At 42.0% G+C, this 16,944-nt stretch overlaps 2 protein-coding genes across 2 annotated transcripts in view; both read left to right on the plus strand.

Annotated features, from left to right (window-relative positions):
* The first annotated feature begins 205 nt into the window (after positions 1–205).
* btg3 (B-cell translocation gene 3) lies at positions 206–3,967 on the plus strand. The gene is made up of 5 exons (XM_069720121.1): positions 206–289; positions 1,234–1,454; positions 2,467–2,604; positions 3,023–3,215; positions 3,388–3,967. The coding sequence occupies exons 2-5, from the start codon at positions 1,282–1,284 to the stop codon at positions 3,589–3,591; spliced, it is 708 nt and encodes a 235-aa protein (XP_069576222.1). The 5' UTR covers positions 206–289; positions 1,234–1,281; the 3' UTR covers positions 3,592–3,967.
* A 1,365-nt stretch (positions 3,968–5,332) lies between these two features.
* Positions 5,333–16,944, plus strand: part of cxadr (CXADR Ig-like cell adhesion molecule) — a 39,402-nt gene continuing 27,790 nt past the window's right edge. The window contains exon 1 of the mRNA XM_069720122.1: positions 5,333–5,483. Coding sequence (XP_069576223.1) covers positions 5,432–5,483 — 52 coding nt within the window. The 5' untranslated portion in view covers positions 5,333–5,431. The remainder of the gene's footprint in view (positions 5,484–16,944) is intronic.

A 16,944-nucleotide genomic window follows, 5' to 3' on the forward strand; every position in this document is an offset into this window, starting at 1 on the left:
ATGTTTTACGTTAAAATTACATCACTGGACGCATTGAAACAAACTAAAAACACGTTCCTGACGGTATGAGTCATAACAGCGACGGGTATGACTCGGTCATTGAGTGACATATAGTTGACCAATGATCGCGCTATGTTGGCCTGTTTGGAACCAATGAAAATGAGGTATGGGCGGAGCTTGTGTCGTAAGGGGCGGAGTTGTCAACGGAAGCTCAAGTGTTCTTACGTTCCCAACTTCTCGCTGCCATTCATCGACAGCCCACACACACCAGTGGATCCAATAAAGAAGGGTAAGTCAAGCTCTTTAAATATTCCTGTCTCCGGGGTTTTTTACACGAGTGCCCCCTAAATGTCACCGTTATTTCAATATGTCACAAATTGACTCTCGCAGTTTTAAAGTTTTGAATTATAGGGATGTTGTTATTGTTGTTGACAACATGAGGCTGTTAGCTCTAACTGAACGTGTTAGCTATGTAGCTAATGCTAATAGCTAAGAGAATAATACTCTAATGTATTCACTAAAGAGGCAGGTGTTACCAGTGAAGCTGCAACTATTATTTTTACTAAATAGGTTTCAAATGCATTACTGCGCGATTCAGGTATTATTGTGATTCAAATGTTAGCTTAGCTACCTAGCTCACTGAGTAAAAGTAGCCCATGTTATGGAGTGTGGTGGTGCGTGGATAACCGGAACTGGTGCGTCACAGCCCGCCTTTCTGGGACATGTATAATAGCCAGACCGTTAACTGTAGTCAGCAGATCCAAAACAAAGTGAGATGGACTGTAACGTGAAAAGTAACACTGTTTCTGCGGTGTCCATTCATCATTTTAAACATTTTCTATAACAGCATTTCCTGAACACGGACACCTTAAAGAAAGGGGATTAATTGATTGTTGTAGTATTCAGAGTGATGAAAGAGTCTTGCTGGCGGGTATCCAGAGGTTTGGGTGTAAAATGAGCAACTATAAAACTCCCATCTTTCTAGAGCTTTCATAAAGCTTAAATAATTGTAATGGTAGTCCTGGTTTTCCTCAGACATGTAAGGATTTATGCAGAAATGGGACCGGGGAACTTCTACCACGTTAAATATAATGTCAATTAATGTATCAGCAGATTACATATTCTCATTCTGACCTGACAATTTGTAGGTAAAATGTTGATCATGTTATGGTGGATAAGTCCCTGTCATGCTTTCCAGATGTCACTAACACTGTTGTGATTGATCTGCTGCAGGGTCATTTACTCACAGAGGCTTTCCAAGCGTAATGAAACACATGAAATATGAGGAGAGAGATTGCAGCAGTGGTGTTCTTCCTGAAGAGGCTTGTGAAAAAGGGGGAGAAGCTGGAATCACACAAAGTCGAGCTGTTTGTCGAGAGGCTGGCTGTTGCACTGCAGGAGAAGTTCAAGGGTCACTGGTACCCTGAAAACCCCAACAAAGGACAAGCGTACAGGTGCGTCTATTTTGTCTATTGATGTTGACTAACTTGATGTCCATCTAGGATTTTTATTTGGAGTTGTTGTTAAAAATGCTTGTTTTGCAGAAAGTTTTAGTTTTTTTTTTCTTTCTGAAAGAAAAATGTGAAGCTTGGCAAACAAATTGAGGGGAAACAAATGATCTTTTTGTTTTAAATTACTACCTAAGAAGGAGTCATAATTAATCACTGGAAATATTTTCGTTCTCATCTTTAATATTTTCTGAATTAAATAACCATAGGCTCAATCTTACAAATACAATTATTGGGTAATAAAACATATGTAGCAGCCTGTGACTTTAATGTAAAATACACAGCCTACATCTTCTATAAGAATAAGTGCTTTAAATGCTTTTTGAATTATATTAATTCAACACAACTGTATGCACAAAAACAAAGTGCATTCTCTTGCAAGCGTCAGGCTGTATAAGAATCACTCAGCACACGCTGTACGGTCAGACGGACACAGGGAAGTGTTGACAACTGGCAGCGTGATTCTAATGATGGTTTGTTTTGATGGAGAGGAGAAGGTTAAACAGTCTTACTGACTGTAAATGAGGAGTTATATTTGTTAATAAAGATCTCTTTGTTTTTGAAAGGCTAACTTTGTGCCTTGATACATTTTGCTGAGCTTCTGTTGAGTTATTTTTGGGGGATTTTGTTAAATTACAATCTGCTGGAACTAATGTGGAGACTGGTTGAATTTGTAATAATTTTTGCGCTCGCCATATCCTGGGAGCACTGATTAGTGTTGTGGAAGAACTTAATCTTCAAGGCCGTGATATTTTTAAGTGTTATCCAAACACAGTTGTACTTGCTTGAGGTTTCTTGAAGACGTTTCACCTCTCATCTGAACTGAAACCTTTTCATGAACCTCAAGCCAGTCCATTTACATTTGGGTAACACTTAGAAGAAAAAATGTGCTATTTGTTATTTGCTGTAGGAAGCCACAAAGTAGAACTGTCATCCCTCTGTTTTGTGTGCTTTGCAGGTGCATCCGAGTGAACAGGTTCCACAGACAAGATCCAGAGCTCCTTCGGGCCTGCCGGGAGAGCGGAGCTCAGTACAGTGACCTGAGACTGCCTCTGGAACTCACATTGTGGGTGGACCCTGGGGAGGTTTGTTGCAGGTAAGACTATGAGTGTGTTTGGCCAGAATAACAAAAACTACATTTTAACAAATTGTTGGCTTTAAGCACAGTTTGATAGATTTTATCAGCAGGTTTTGTCCTAACACGGATGTATTCGTTTTTCTTAAACTGTGAAGTTACAAATTTGGCCAAATTTTGGTTTTACTGGACGACAGGTGCTGCTGCTCACTGCTGGTTTATCATCAGCCATGTTTTCATCGTTATTTTAATCATTCATTGTGCTTGTGTTTAGGTCATAAACAAAGGGAACAAATATGTTGTGTGAGTCAGGGAATAATTTAACCCTCCCAATCCAATTATTAAAGGGTTCCAGATTTGAACAAATGTCCTGTTCAGTATGTTCAACCTCATAAAAGACCGTAACTGATGATGTTTTTCCATCTTATTTAACTACTAGGTACGGGGAGCAAAATCCTTGTTTCTCTATTGCTACTTTCTCAAGTAATGATGAAGACGACAAAGCGGTTGCAAAGAAGGTGACCAGTGCTCTGGAGAGGGTGACGTCAGACTACCACTCCGGTTCTTCCTCTGATGAGGAGAGTACGCACAATTCCCCCCTCACTGTCCCCAGCAGCCGCTGTGCTTACCAGGTATGGGATAATAAAGCTCATGCCTCTCAATATGCTCGTATTTTGATATCCACTGGCTATGATGTTATGATTTTTCAAAAAACAATTTTTTTTTCAATAAGTAGAGTCAAGTACTTTAAGGGGTTGAGGTCCACTATTATACATAATGTTTATTTTTATTCTCTTTTTTTAGACAATGAAACCAGCGCCTCCCATGTGGCATCCTAAAAAGATGGTACCAGGGGATGCTCACATCCTTCCACGGCCTCACTACAGCTACAGGCCTCGCAGCAGAGCCCCCGAAACCTCGAGGCATCATCTGTGGGTCCCTCCTGTCTACAGGCAGGGGCCCAGATACTGGGACTCCAATCCAAATCTGGCACATTGTTACTTTTAGGAAATTTGGCACTTATTTTTCACACGGGACATTGAACCTGAAGACAACATTAAGATGACTGACCAATGTTTTTTTTTTTTTAAACATTAATTTTTATAGCTTAAATGTTGATTGTTCTTGACAAAAAAAAACAATTTTTTTTTGCACTTTAGACTATTTGTTATAGTTTGAATATGTCACTTGTATTAAATTAGATTTTGAAATTTCAAATATTCCACATGTAGTCTTGAAGTACTGTATTTTTACTAGGGGAGATGTTCATGTATACCACACACTGTCCTTTGTGATAAAATGTTTTATTTATTCGTAGTGAAAATTTGTCAGATTTATAGGTGTAAATTTATGAAGTTTTATTAAACATTCCTAAGCATTACAATTCTTTGTTCATGCTCTTTCTGTGTTCTTCCAAGTTATGTAGTCAAAGTGTGATATTGAGCTTTTTGAACATAGATAGATAGCAAAATAAATATAAATTACAGAATAAAAAATGGAGGTAGTAAAGGTATAAATGTAAAAATGCACAGTATATACAAATAAAATAGCATAAGATTAAATTAAGAACAGTGCAGCGGTGTTAATGATGTAGGTGAGTTATTGCAGTGGTTTACTGGTCTTATTGCAGTGGGCAGGAATTATCTCTTGTACTGGTCTTTGTATTGTCTTTGATCACAAACATGCAGTTTGTGGTCATGTTTAAAGGGACAGTTCAACCATCCCCCCCCCCCCCAATATGATCTGGCACCAAATATTCAAAATTTAATTTAATTTGTCTGTCTGGTGGCAACAATGTTCTCAAACCAGTACTGTCCTCATGATTAGTTACCACCAGGGGCAGGTGAACAATTGAGTGTTTGGGTGAACTGACCCTTTACAGTCCTCATTTACACTCTGTCATACTTAGTCTGTGGCTGGCACTCCTCCAGACAAATCAGCTGTAATGGCATCATCTACAGACGGGCCCTCTGGAGAGATTCATTGTTGAGCTCAAGGACAGTGGATGCTTACTCGTTCAGAGGTTTCCTCAAAGGGGTGGTTAGCTGAGGCTGGTGCTTTATCATTTTGCCAAACTGAACAGTGGCTAACATTTGCACTCATACCTGTGTGATCACTTACGGTTCGGTTTGACTGACAGTGCTGCTAAATTAACCACCAATCCCTGTTAGTGTGGCCCACAGCCCTCCAGGCTGTTTCTTTTTCTTGCCTTAGCAGCACATTGTTGCCATTTCCAGGGATTTGTTTAATCACCTCTGAATTGTATAGTATGGACTCATCATAAAACATTGTGAAAAATAGAATCATCTCTAACTGTATGCTAACAGAAAATTAAACAAAGGTCAGATGCCTCGATCAATATCATTATGCACTGAGTGGGAAAACACCAGAGACTCGATTGTAAGTCACTCTATGGGAGGGGGTCTGTTTTTTTTCAGAAGACAGATGTGAAAGTCATCCAAGATGTTTGACAGACTGTTCTCCTTGAATGAAAGAGGCGTGAATGTCTTGGGGGTACCACACAGGAGCACAAGGGCGCCCATGCCCCCCTCTCCCCCCCCCCCCCCCCCCATGAACGATGACTGAAGCTCCGTGTTCCCGCCGGCAGAGGGCGCCACTGCACGCTGTTTGAACGAGCCACCCATCCGTCACGTGACACCCTGCGGCGCGCTCCGCTGTGCACCTGCACTGAGCGCGGCGGCGGAGGAGGAGGAGGAGGAGGAGGCGGAGGAGGCGGAGTGGAGTTCGGATGCTTCAGTGGAGCTGGTCAAGCCGCTTCTCACTCGAATTCAGCATAAGTTCTCCGACCAAGTTTCACTGAGGAAGTGTTGGACTAGCTGGAGCAGGAATGGCGCTTTGCACACGGAGCCTGTGCTGCGTGCTGCTGAGCCTCTTTGCAGGTAAGTTTTCGGACGCGGAGCTACTTCGACTAATGAACGGTTGATTAAAACGGCTGCGAGTCTCCGGGTGGTCAGACGCGTTCAGCGGCGTCGGTCATTGGCGCTAACGTGGCAACCTGCCTTTTTCGAGGAGTTAAAAATGCGCGTAACTTCAGGTTATGTTTTCATGAGTGTAAGTTAATGATGAACATCTAAGTTCAGGTGTAAAACCACCCTGGAGGTGAATATTGGAGGAACTCCGGCCCGGGGTCAGTTTAGTTAGCTAGCACACCAGAACAAGCCTTCTGCTAAAGCGGATTTCAATTTAAATAGTAAAACTGTGACAAAGTTTGTCTATTTGTAAAATAATCCCTGTTTAGGGACATTGTAATGTTCAGACTTAGTTTCTGTGAATGCTGAATGGTCAAAACGACAACGGGAAACACAAAAGGTGAATACATTATCAATCAAAGTTGGCTAACATTATTTCACGTGTAGCTATTTCACATTTTGCTTCATGAGGCCCACTAAAAGGATTTGGTTTCTATTTCTCATCAGTCCTACCAGGCGACTGTCTTCAGGCTGATTTTAATAGCACAGATTGTTTGTTTTTCTTTTCTTTGTGAAATGTATTAAAATGTGATTTTGACGTGGTAGATGTTTCCCGACGTCTGAGATGCGTGTGATGTCCTTTGGTTTTAATCGTGTGGTGGTTAACACAATAGCTTGATCCGCTTTTAAACCTGTGGCGGCAGGACTTCAAAGTGCTGCCTTTTTTTTTTTTTGTCTGCCATCTGCCAGCAGTGCTGATGCACCCCCTCACCCCCCCCCCCCCACCCCGAGATCCCGGGCCATCACATCGACTTAACCACATGTTTGTTTGTGTTGTCAGCTTTGTTTATCTTGGTATCACTTACTTGTTTAAACGGTTCAGTGTCAAGCCCTTCATTTGATGACAGTTTAGTCCCGGTGACCCTCTTGTGAGAGGGTTTTGTTGGGTGTGGACACTTTGAACTGTAGTTAAGTTATTTCCTGCTTGTTCCAACCTTCAGTCAGTAATGTAACAGTGAAACTGAGCTTCTCTCCCGCCTGAAGAACAAGCCAAGGACACCTTTCAACTCTCGTTTGGGCACCAGGTTTTACACAAGCATCTTTTAGCGATTTTCCATGACTTAATTTGTAATAGTGATAAAAAAAAAAAAAAAACCAAATAGGACATGTTTGTTTTAAATCTTAAAATGTAGTTTTTTTTTTTACCCGCGCAATAAACTAGAAACACAACAGGGCGTGGCTGTTAAAGAGCTGGAATCTACACTGAAACCGGCCGATCACTCCTCCCATCCAAACAATAGGGACACTTTTATTTGCGAATTGTTTTGTGCCTTCAGCCAGAGACAGGGTGTGGTAGTTATTGAAATATCTTTTGAGATTTTGATGGGGAGCCACGGAGCCACGGTCGGGAAATGACATTCCTATTTGCTGATTAGTGAGAGATTGAGTGTAATGAAGAAGTGCTTTGTTTGGGACCTTCCAGCACATCTCTCCATGTAAAACAAGGCTTGCTGAGTGTATTATAAGGTTTATGTAGTGTGTTGTTGAGCCTTCTTTTGTTTCGTGATTCACATTGTTGTGTACACTAGTTTGGGCTCATTACCATCTTAATACCACCATGGTCCCATCATTCGTTCCACTCCAGCAGACAAGAACAGTGTCTGCCAGACTCGTAGCATTCTTTGAACATGCCTTAGAAATACAGAGTAATGTGCTAACCTCTCTTTAATGGCAAAATAACAAGTAGGATTCTTTCTGCTCCATTTTCTTTGCCCTATTTGTCCATGAGGCACTGCATGGGATGTCAAATGTGGACAAAAGAAATCGAATTGTAAGAGGCAGATCTAACATTCTGGAAATGATGGCAAATGATGAAGAATCTAGAATCTGTCAAATATTTAGCGAGCCGTCACGTAATAAAATGGAATTAAATGTGGTTTCTTCGTGTCAAGTAGTCATAATCTGTTTTTTTCAAGGTTTCGTTGTCAACATTAGATGAACCCAAAAATATTTGGCTTGTGGAAATGTTCCCGAAGGCGGTCGTGGAAATGTTTTCTTTGACAGAGCCCCTCTTTTTTATTTCTCGAGGTGACGTTTCTTGTTTTTGATATGAACATTGTCGTCAGAAGCCAACTGCTGCAGGGTTGGTTGTTATTGGTAAAACAGACAATATGCTCTCCGCTCCACAGAGTCAACTAGTCTGTTCCTTTAATATCATAAAAGAGCTCGTCCAAGAAACGCTTACTGCGTGTTATGGCTGTGGTTAGCCCTGTGTCATAGCTGGCCACTTCCATCCTTTATTAACAGACCTGTTGTGTTTTAAGTTTGCCGGTCTGTACTCAACGCGTGTTGGTTGTTTGGGTCAGGAGTGAAGCCATTGAACCAGGACAAACACAAACCTGGGGAAAATGTGAGCAGGCGCAGAAGGCCGTTACCTGATAAGCCTACAACCAAAGGCCCTGACCAGAAAGTGGTTGCTTGGTTACCTTTGAAAACAGACACACAGATACCGGGAGTGTGTGTGTGTGTGTGTGTGTGTGTGTGTGTGTGTGTGTGTGTGTGTGTGTGTGTGTGTGTGTGCGCTCCACTTGCTCTACAAAGCTACCCTCCCCCTTCTTTGCACGTACGTGTTAGGCCCACACTTTTGCAGAAAGAACATACCCCTGTATTATGTATTTAATATCTTTAAACAATTTATCAGTAACTCTTATCAGAGGAACAAACGAGTCACTTTCACATTTGCTCTGCTTTGCTGACGCAATGGAGTCCACGAAGAAATGGTTACAACCACAGACGTTGGGTGGAGGCTGAACAGCGCAAGCCGAGCGATTGCCATTGGCCTCACGCCGACAGTAATGACTGGAGGTCACATTTATTTGTCATGACCCAGCAGTCTAATGCCACTACTTGCCTCCTGTTGGCTGAAACATGTTGCAGCCACAGCTCCGCCTCCAGCCCAGTGCCCGGTCTACCCAGAGAGCCCCTTGTCCTTGGAAACGAAGCAGGGACACGTAGAATCGGATTACACTCCGGGGACGCTGCTCCGTCCTCCACAATCGGGTGATGGGGACATCCGCGCATGAATATTCACAGCCGCAGACGTTAATATTTTAGCATGCCAGCCCTGTACAAGCCCTGTGCCAACTTCTGCTCACCTATATAGGAGTGTGAAATGCTGATCCCGCCTTTACTGCGCCACATTACCTTACCTCTCCTCCACCCTTCATTTCATATCTGAATTACTGAATGAACAAATTACTGCCGGCTAAAGAATCAGTGGGAATGATTGATAGAGGTGCTTGTTTCAGAGTCCTGTTAATGGTCGTGCAGCCACTTTGTATTCAGAGCTCATTCCTTTTCCACAGGTAGGGAGTAAAACGGCTTTCTGCAGCTGCTGCCAAAGCACTCTTGTGGGAAGATGTATTGGCAAGATTTTACTTGAAGCCCTTTGGTGATAAAGTCAATGTTACATTGGCGGATTCTTTCATTTTGTGTTTTACCTTTGTCAAAATTCTGTGACACTTTGGCCGCAGTATTGACCTACTGACACCATCGGGCTCTTCAGTTGCATGTAAACTGAATTATGAGCCTCATTGCCTGATGATCTTACAGCTCAAGAAGAATTTTGACTAAATTAAACAATTCATAGGCTGATCATTTGATTCATGTGTAAAGAAATATAGTTGGTTTTCAATAATGTGAGTGCAGAGAAAAGCAGCTAACACATTTGAGAAGCTAAAACCAATAAATGTTGAATATTCTTTTCGTTGATAAATATTAATACTGCATTGCCACCTCTGGGTGAAATGCTGATATTTATTGGGAAAATTTTATACTGTATATGTTGATACATCAAAAATTAATTTTGGTTTCAAGGTCAACAAGACTTGGAGAGCAACAGAGCAACTAATCAGTTGATCAATTTCCTAAAACCCTTCAGCTCAACTAAGGCTTTAATTAAAGGCTGGTTGAAGTTTTTTTGTTGTTGTTGTTGTCATATTTGTAATTTCTTAACATATTAGAAATAATTAAAGATTCAAACAGCTTCCTGCTTTATCCTCTACAGCTGCTCAAATAGCTCTGATGCTCCTTTACCGCTTCTTGGAATTAATCGTAGTTCATTCACGTCCCTACAGTCAGCAAAATGTAACTTCACAAACTTTAGGAACTCTGCTTTGCTCGAAGGACTGCATAACATGCCTCAGTCACAAAATGTGAAGAATAATATACATACAGCTACTGAGGCTACTAATAGTCAACGAGAAGAGTCTTCGGTGACTAAGATTTCATGTCATATATAACTTTCAGAAACACCTCTACCGGCTGAGCCTTTCCCTTTGGGAAGGTGGCATTGTGGGTAATCTGGGGGGACGCATGTGTGAAAAGTAACACAATCAGTACGTAGCCTCAGCCGATGTGAGCGTGGTGATTAAGTTCCTGTAATAAGCAATAAATGGTCCCGATAAGCTCAAGCTTCAATATAACATGAATCCAAATGTTGCGTTTGCCGCGCCAGAAATATAAATAAAGCTCAGTTTCACTGGTTTTGTTCCGACGGTGTCTCGACCTCCCGTCCTTACTGCACAGTGAGTTCAGGCAGTGAAGGTGAGTTAACAGCTACGAGCCCAGTAAGAGTAAAGACGCCGTCAGCAAGTGGAGAAAGTGGGCCTGGTTTGCGCTTGTTGTGATCATCGTGCAGCGGTGCCGTGCTGCTGTTCACACCATCGGAGGGAAACACTGCTGACTTCTGGGACATTTAGCTTTAGCCTCTATTTTAGTGCAGTGTTGTGCAGTCACAAGTCTCGGTCATAAGTCTTTGCACAAGGTTCTTGTTTTATAGAAAGTCACCTGGAGACATAAAAACAAAAAGATGCTGCTAATTAAAGTCATTAGTGGAGAGCCAAAGTTAACTTTGATTGTCAGCTAGCTAACTCAGCTGTCTAAATATTTGGTCACCAACTAGAAAAGAGAGAAGCCTGTTTTCGTTTGCCAGGTTTTCATCCCAACGTTTAAATCTAACTGAAATCAATCGCTGAAAGTTAACGTAAATCAATGTCCATTAGAAATATTAGGATTTAGATCAACAAGATGAACTACTTGTGGTGCTAATTCTCCTGTTGGCATTTATATGTGTAATATATAAAGGAAGATGACCATTTCCTTATCACGTCACACATGTAGATCAGATTTTTCTGCTTTTTTCTATCTCTCCAGTGGACACTATTCTGTTGCCCCGCCGGAAGCAACACAATGACGTTGATTTCTCAGGACAAACGTATCATTTTTTTTGGCCTTCTTTTATAATTGGGTTGGGTTGGAGATCAAATTAATATCACTTTAAAGGGGCGTTTATGAGTGTTTTTGCCAAATGATGTAAAATTGTATTTGTTTCCTTTCAACAGCTTCCGACGTGTCACAACCAACCGCAGCGTTTAGAAGCGGTTTGGGCTCGTCACAATAATGTACTGTTGCAAATGTTAAAACACGAATTGAAGGAGTTTGTTTACTTCAGCCGTGCCAGCGACAGATATCTCAGGAAGTAGACTGATAACAAGTAAACACGAAGTACGGAGTGCTGAGAGACGGTTCCTCTGCTATCCACGTAACCTATCAGTTAAAACAAGGTCACAGCAGTGCTGATGCTCCGCGCTCTCCCGAGCCCATCGGTCATCATCACCGTGTCGTACTGTTACGGCGATAAACACCTCCGAAGCCCATTCATCACTTGGCCACTTGATGCCCAGCTCTGCAGCATCCACTCCGCCCTCTGCTCCTAATGAGGAATAACGGGCCCGGTGACAAATAAGCTGTTCACTGCGATGATAATACGAGTTTTCCCATACCTCATATCTCTAATGAACATCGCCAGGACATCATTTTTCTGTAGATAAACGACATCGAAGCCAGAGAGGGGAGCGAGCACATCGGACAGCGAAGGAGATTTGGAGGATTCCAGAATTTGTTAAATACTGAATAAAGTAGTTTGTCGTGCAGAAAGGTTGTAAAGAAACAGAACATTTCCAGGTATGTTTTCAGTCAGGGGATTTGTGTTGGTGCGTGACAATCAAAACCTAAAAAGCCAAAGAAAGTACAAGTAACTATACAAAGTGAAACACAAAAGACAGATAAATAATATTTCAAGTGAAAAAAAATCATTATTAAATTATGTATCACTGCAAATACACACAGCATAAACGGAATCTGTGATTAGACAAAGAATACTAATAATTGTGTTAAGGAAACACGCCATGATAGATATGAGTTTACAGATGTGCGTTATAAGATTAATGTGATGTGGGATAGAGTCGATATGTCAGCGGGGGTCCGAGACCTTGTTTCTTCGGCTGCAGTTGGGAAGAAACTGTTCTTGTGGTTTTGAACAAGAGAGCCTTGAACTCCCCACCGGAGGGGAAGGGTTGAAAAAGCTAAAGTCAGGGTCTCTGTGTTCTGGAGCCAATCGCCCTCTCAAGATGACTCAGAAATATGACTAAAGAAATTCATTTAATCATGGTTATTGTAACTTCTTTCAGATGGTGAATGTCTCACATTGGATTTAATGTCTTCATTCAGATTTTGTTGTCTCGGACGGTGGACGTTGTTTTGTCTTATTTGTAAAAAAGGAGGAGGAGAGATTGTCTATTACAACTCATGTACGGGATTACAAAATCTTCCACAGCCGGTGCCGAGGTCTCTGAAGCATTACTCCACTCGCACGTTATGACTGTGCATCCTTTTTTGTTTTTGCATAACACTGAGCCGGACTCCTCCGTGTGAGGATACGCGGTGTGGCAGGCAGGCCGGCCCTCGGGCTGCTGCATCTGCAGGTGCTGGTGTGCAGCTTACTCCTGCTTACCTGCTAGGTAGGTGTCAGCTCAGCTCTACACATGCTTGAACCGCTGATAGATTATCTGTTGTGTGATGTTAAAGAAACAGGCCCAGTGGTACGCTATCTAAAGGTTGGGGATGAGGGGGGGGGGGGTCACGTTATCGTGTAAAACAGACCTGAGAATTTATCGTGACAATAAATTTCGTAGTTGCCTGTTCTGCCCTCCAATGGATGTATCATTTCGGAGATTAGCATTGTATATTGTTTTTTGCATGTCACATTATTATCAGCTGATGTCCGGGCCTTGTCTTGCACAGAGCCGAGTTGTGGGAAGATGATTATATTTTGTCCTCCAGCAGTAAGCCTCCACTCGCTCCCATAAGAACATTAGAGTTAATTGTGTGTCTAATCTTGAGAAATATTATAGCTGAGAAAATAAGCGACATAAGCAGAAGGTGGGGGGATTTTTAGGGGTGAAGCAGCTGTTGAAGGAGCCATTTTTAGCACCTCATCTCATTGAAAAACAGTACACATTTTCAACTGATGAAAAAGGCAAATAAGTGTTGTCTGCAGAAAGCCTCTTTCTTGATACGTTCCCACTTGAGTTGCCCCCTCTGGTTGTGTCTGTATTCAAGTCAGTCTTTGTCTGTCTTAGTCTGATGTTTAATCATCATGTCAAATTATATAGTTATGCCAATAACTATATGTCCTTAGAAAGAAAAAAAAAAGAAGGGATTTTTATTTTTGGGGGGATGAAAAATGCCTGTTGCCATGCACAAAATCCTTTTCTGAACAATTTTACAGGGATATGATTGCTTGTATTATAGATTTTACAATTACATTGATGCAGTTGTGTGCGGAAATTTTATGATGCAGGCCGAATCTTGTTAGGAGCGAGTATTGATACAAAGCGACGCAGAATTAGACCCAGAAAATCCCATTTCTTGTGACATTTGTTGCCTCATAATAAAGCTGATGCCAAACTGAAGCCAGAGACGGCAGTGGAAATCCTCCGAATCTGTAACGAGGCCAAAGAGCCATTAAATGTAGGTTTTAATGTCAGACTGTTCTGTATCTGTTAAAACATTTGTCCAATGTGTATGTAGCATCAAGTGAACCTCACTATTTCAGTGAAGGAATTCCAGTTTTGGATATTTCAGAATGCTGAAGGTCTGTTTTCAGTCGTAGGAGGACATGATGGAGGGAAAGCTACTGTATATACAAGCAGGAGCATTTTTGCCAAATGTCCCTAATCTCTTAGAAATTTGAATGGAAGAAAACACTTTATTTCATGAAAGAGCATAACATGAGATTAGACTAGATGAAACCTTTCCCAATGGGGTCATTGTAGTAATGCAATAGAAAAATGCTCCACTTATATCTTGGGGTAACATTTAGATGAGAATATTTTGTGAATTCTGCTTAAATGATCTTTCATTCATATTAAGTTTCATTCATGTATAGTTTTCATTTTTAAACTAGCCAGTCAGACAAACTAAAAAGTCAGCCTCTGTGTTTCTTTCATGTTAAGGCAAGTTAGGAGTCGAGGAGTGAAGTGCAAATGGGCAGCATGTAGTTTACATTTTAACAGGTCTTCACTACATTTAGATGACTTCCATTCGCCAACTATGGTTTTACAACCAGCCGTCCAAAAACGTTTGGCTGGCCGCCACCTCGCCTGTCTTACATTAATATTCATTAAAACATTTTCCTCCTCCCCATGCCTCTGAAGTTATTACTCCTGGGTCTTTGTTGGATCTATAGGTATGATGACCGGGACATCTGCTACAGTTGGGTATAGAAAAACGGCTCAGCGGCTGAACCACAGCAAGGTCAGCAAGCCACAACAGACATTTAATTACTGTAGTGCATCTCGCCACCATGTGAGGAAATCGGCAGCTGGCCCAGTTGCCCTCTAGAGAGATGAGATTGAACTGAAAATAGCTTTGTGACTGGCTGGTTTATGATGGTCAGAATACACATTACTGCACAACCTTAATCACTAGTGCTGCTGTTTTAATAAGCAGGCACACAGGGGCAGCCGGGTTGGAGTTGTTGCTGGTAAGTTCCTCAGGAACCAGCTGCTAAGTGTCTTAATGGAGCCATGTATAATTCATGGGCACACACAGAGCTGCGTGGCTGGCTGGCTTTTTCTGAGTGGCTGATAATTGGAAGAAGAAAAAAAAAAATCCAGCATCCAGTCTTCAGTCACACAGGCACGCAGCACCCAGCGACTTTCACAAAGTGTAGTGGAACATCGTCCGTACATTTATTCCCTCCGAGACGGGACATCTATCTGACGGGAGTAAGAAAATGATTTATCGGTGACTGCTCGAGCTATAACACAACTCAGCAGCTTGAGTTGTAGATTAATGAGCTGTGGACACATAAAAGGATCCTCTGACTGCCTACAATGTCACCCAGCCTTTTGTCGGCTAATGCCATTTTCAGACAGCAGATGTATGATACGGGTTTAGTGATGTTTAACCCGCGTTGCTGCCATTCGACACTCGTACTGTTGGACGCCGGTCAAATCTGCCTCGTTACCATCCACGTAAGAGCAGTGCCCGGCCTGAGTCTACTCGAGCATTTCCCGATAAGCCACCACCAGCTGAGCCTCGCATTCACGTGTCAATAAAAGAGGATGTTGTTGGTGCTCTGAGGAAGGAACATGGCGGCTGCACAGAAGCTACCTGAAACTCTCCATCTTGCTCGTTTCCCGTTGTTGTCGTTGTCGTCCATCTACCGAGAACACGTTGTTGTTCATATTTTCATGTCCATACCAGACAACGGGAGGTGACCCGTCGTTGTGCACTTCCTCTGTCACTTTCACTAAGATTATCTTCTTGTCCACCTGATCCAGGATGCCCTATAAGCAGTGTTTGGCTGCCTGTCTAGATGACTCAGGGGTCAGACCTTTTTAGATGTCATTAGAGACATCAGGGAGTTGGTTTGCGCTGCAAGTTTCAGGCTGAAGCACTTTACTGCTTCCACTACACACTGAGCAGCCCGATGACCTTGCAGAATCTTCTGTAGGTGTCAGGTTGCATACGAGTGATTTTTTTTTTCTTTTTTTTTCCACTTATGTTAAGTTAAACAAGATATTCTTGTTCGTCCTGAAAGAATACATTTCTGTTCCCTTTCCAAGGAACATGGTGACACCACATTAAAGAACTTTGAGTTCTAATTTAAATTTTGATGATATCGTAGCCCATTTAAATCACCTTATAGTTTGCATTTTTTCTGCAATAGCTGTGACTTTTTTTTTTTTTTACACATTCATTAATTCTCTCTCTAGTTAGATGGTATGTATTGGTAGTTGGGAATCTGCCGTTCCTATGCTGGCTTTAGCACAAGGGATTCACATGTAATCCACTGCAGTTATGTCTCATTGATGTCACCGTTGCTGTTCACCGTTTGTTCCCTCTGCCGGTACCAGTGATGCAAACCCAACATTTCAGCTGCTTCTGCGTCCCATTTAAAAAAAAAAAAAAAAAAAAAACTCAAGGGCGAAACACAGAGCGTTTTATTGTGAAGCAGTCACAGGAAACATAATGTGTTTGTCACCTCGGTTAGCGCTCACTGCAAAGGCTTATCAAATGTGTGACCAGTTAAACAAGGTCATTTTGGCATTTGTGAGTTTTACATGGGGGTCATGGAAAAATGGGGGCCAGCCACGGGGAGCTGTTCGCTGGAGAGCAGGATGTGCAGCGTGTTGCCGTTATTATTGACCTCCGTTTGTGTGGCTGCACGGCTAACAGATACAGCAGCAGCTGAAAGAAAGTCAGTGTGCATTCATTTTGCTGTTGTATTAAACTGGTCTTGCGGTTGCCACGGTAACCATGGGTGTACCCAAATCAATCGGGACTGAAATTATTTGATTCTGATTTGATTTGTTGACCGAAAGCTCACGTTAGTTTTTTTTTTTTTTTTTTTTTTACCCGTTGCGATCTTCATTAGAAATTGAAATAGATGATGAAAGATGTTTTTCGTTCAGGTGGTGAGGCTGTTTATTGCATCTCTAATATCGGCTTCAGTCTGCTGGGTATTAGAAAATAGCACAGCTTCTGCTCTTTGATTCAGAAGTAATTTCATGCTCCAGAGTCCAATTTAATGTATGACTAACGTATATGTTAAGTGTGCTGAATGTTTCTGAAGGAGTTTGTGTCCGGTATTCAACGATCAGCTCTTTCTTTTCTTTTTTTTTCTCTCTTCCTGCTCGGGTTGTTGAGATGGATCTAATTAGCCCACGAGGATCAAAATAACAACTTGTTCGCTCGCTGCAGCTCGCAGCAGCTCGCAGCATAACTCCCAGAATCTGAGCTCTGCGTCTTTAATGGGCTTACTGCATTTATCTCTACTGTCCAGACTCTGCTTTTCTTTTTGCGTTTGACAGCCCTCATCTCATGTACAGTTAAAGAACACAACGCGAAGAAGAAGTAGCGTCATACCATGTCCGGACCAAAAAACCCCGTAGGATTGCCTCTCTGTGCATGATAGCTAAACTAGTGCAGTGGAGTTATTTTGAACGTTCCCAATCGTGTCGTGTCACTTAACGTTGTATGTCGACGAGAGTGGTCGTTTTTGAGCTCTCTCCTCATGTCG

The sequence above is a fragment of the Brachyistius frenatus genome, unplaced genomic scaffold (genome assembly GCF_029030835.1).
Source record: "Brachyistius frenatus isolate BFR_SWC_R1_liver_20210118 unplaced genomic scaffold, ASM2903083v1 Contig_233, whole genome shotgun sequence".
Classification (NCBI taxonomy): domain Eukaryota; kingdom Metazoa; phylum Chordata; class Actinopteri; family Embiotocidae; genus Brachyistius; species Brachyistius frenatus.

What these genes read in the sequence shown, in the direction of transcription:
- btg3 (XM_069720121.1), top strand. Translation starts at nt 1,282, where the DNA reads ATGAGGAGAGAGATTGCAGCAGTGGTGTTCTTCCTGAAGAGGCTTGTG. An exon ending in AACAAAGGACAAGCGTACAG is followed by an intron (nt 1,455 to 2,466) that starts GTGCGTCTATTT and finishes TGTGCTTTGCAG; the next exon opens with GTGCATCCGAGTGAACAGGT. An exon ending in CCTGGGGAGGTTTGTTGCAG is followed by an intron (nt 2,605 to 3,022) that starts GTAAGACTATGA and finishes TTTAACTACTAG; the next exon opens with GTACGGGGAGCAAAATCCTT.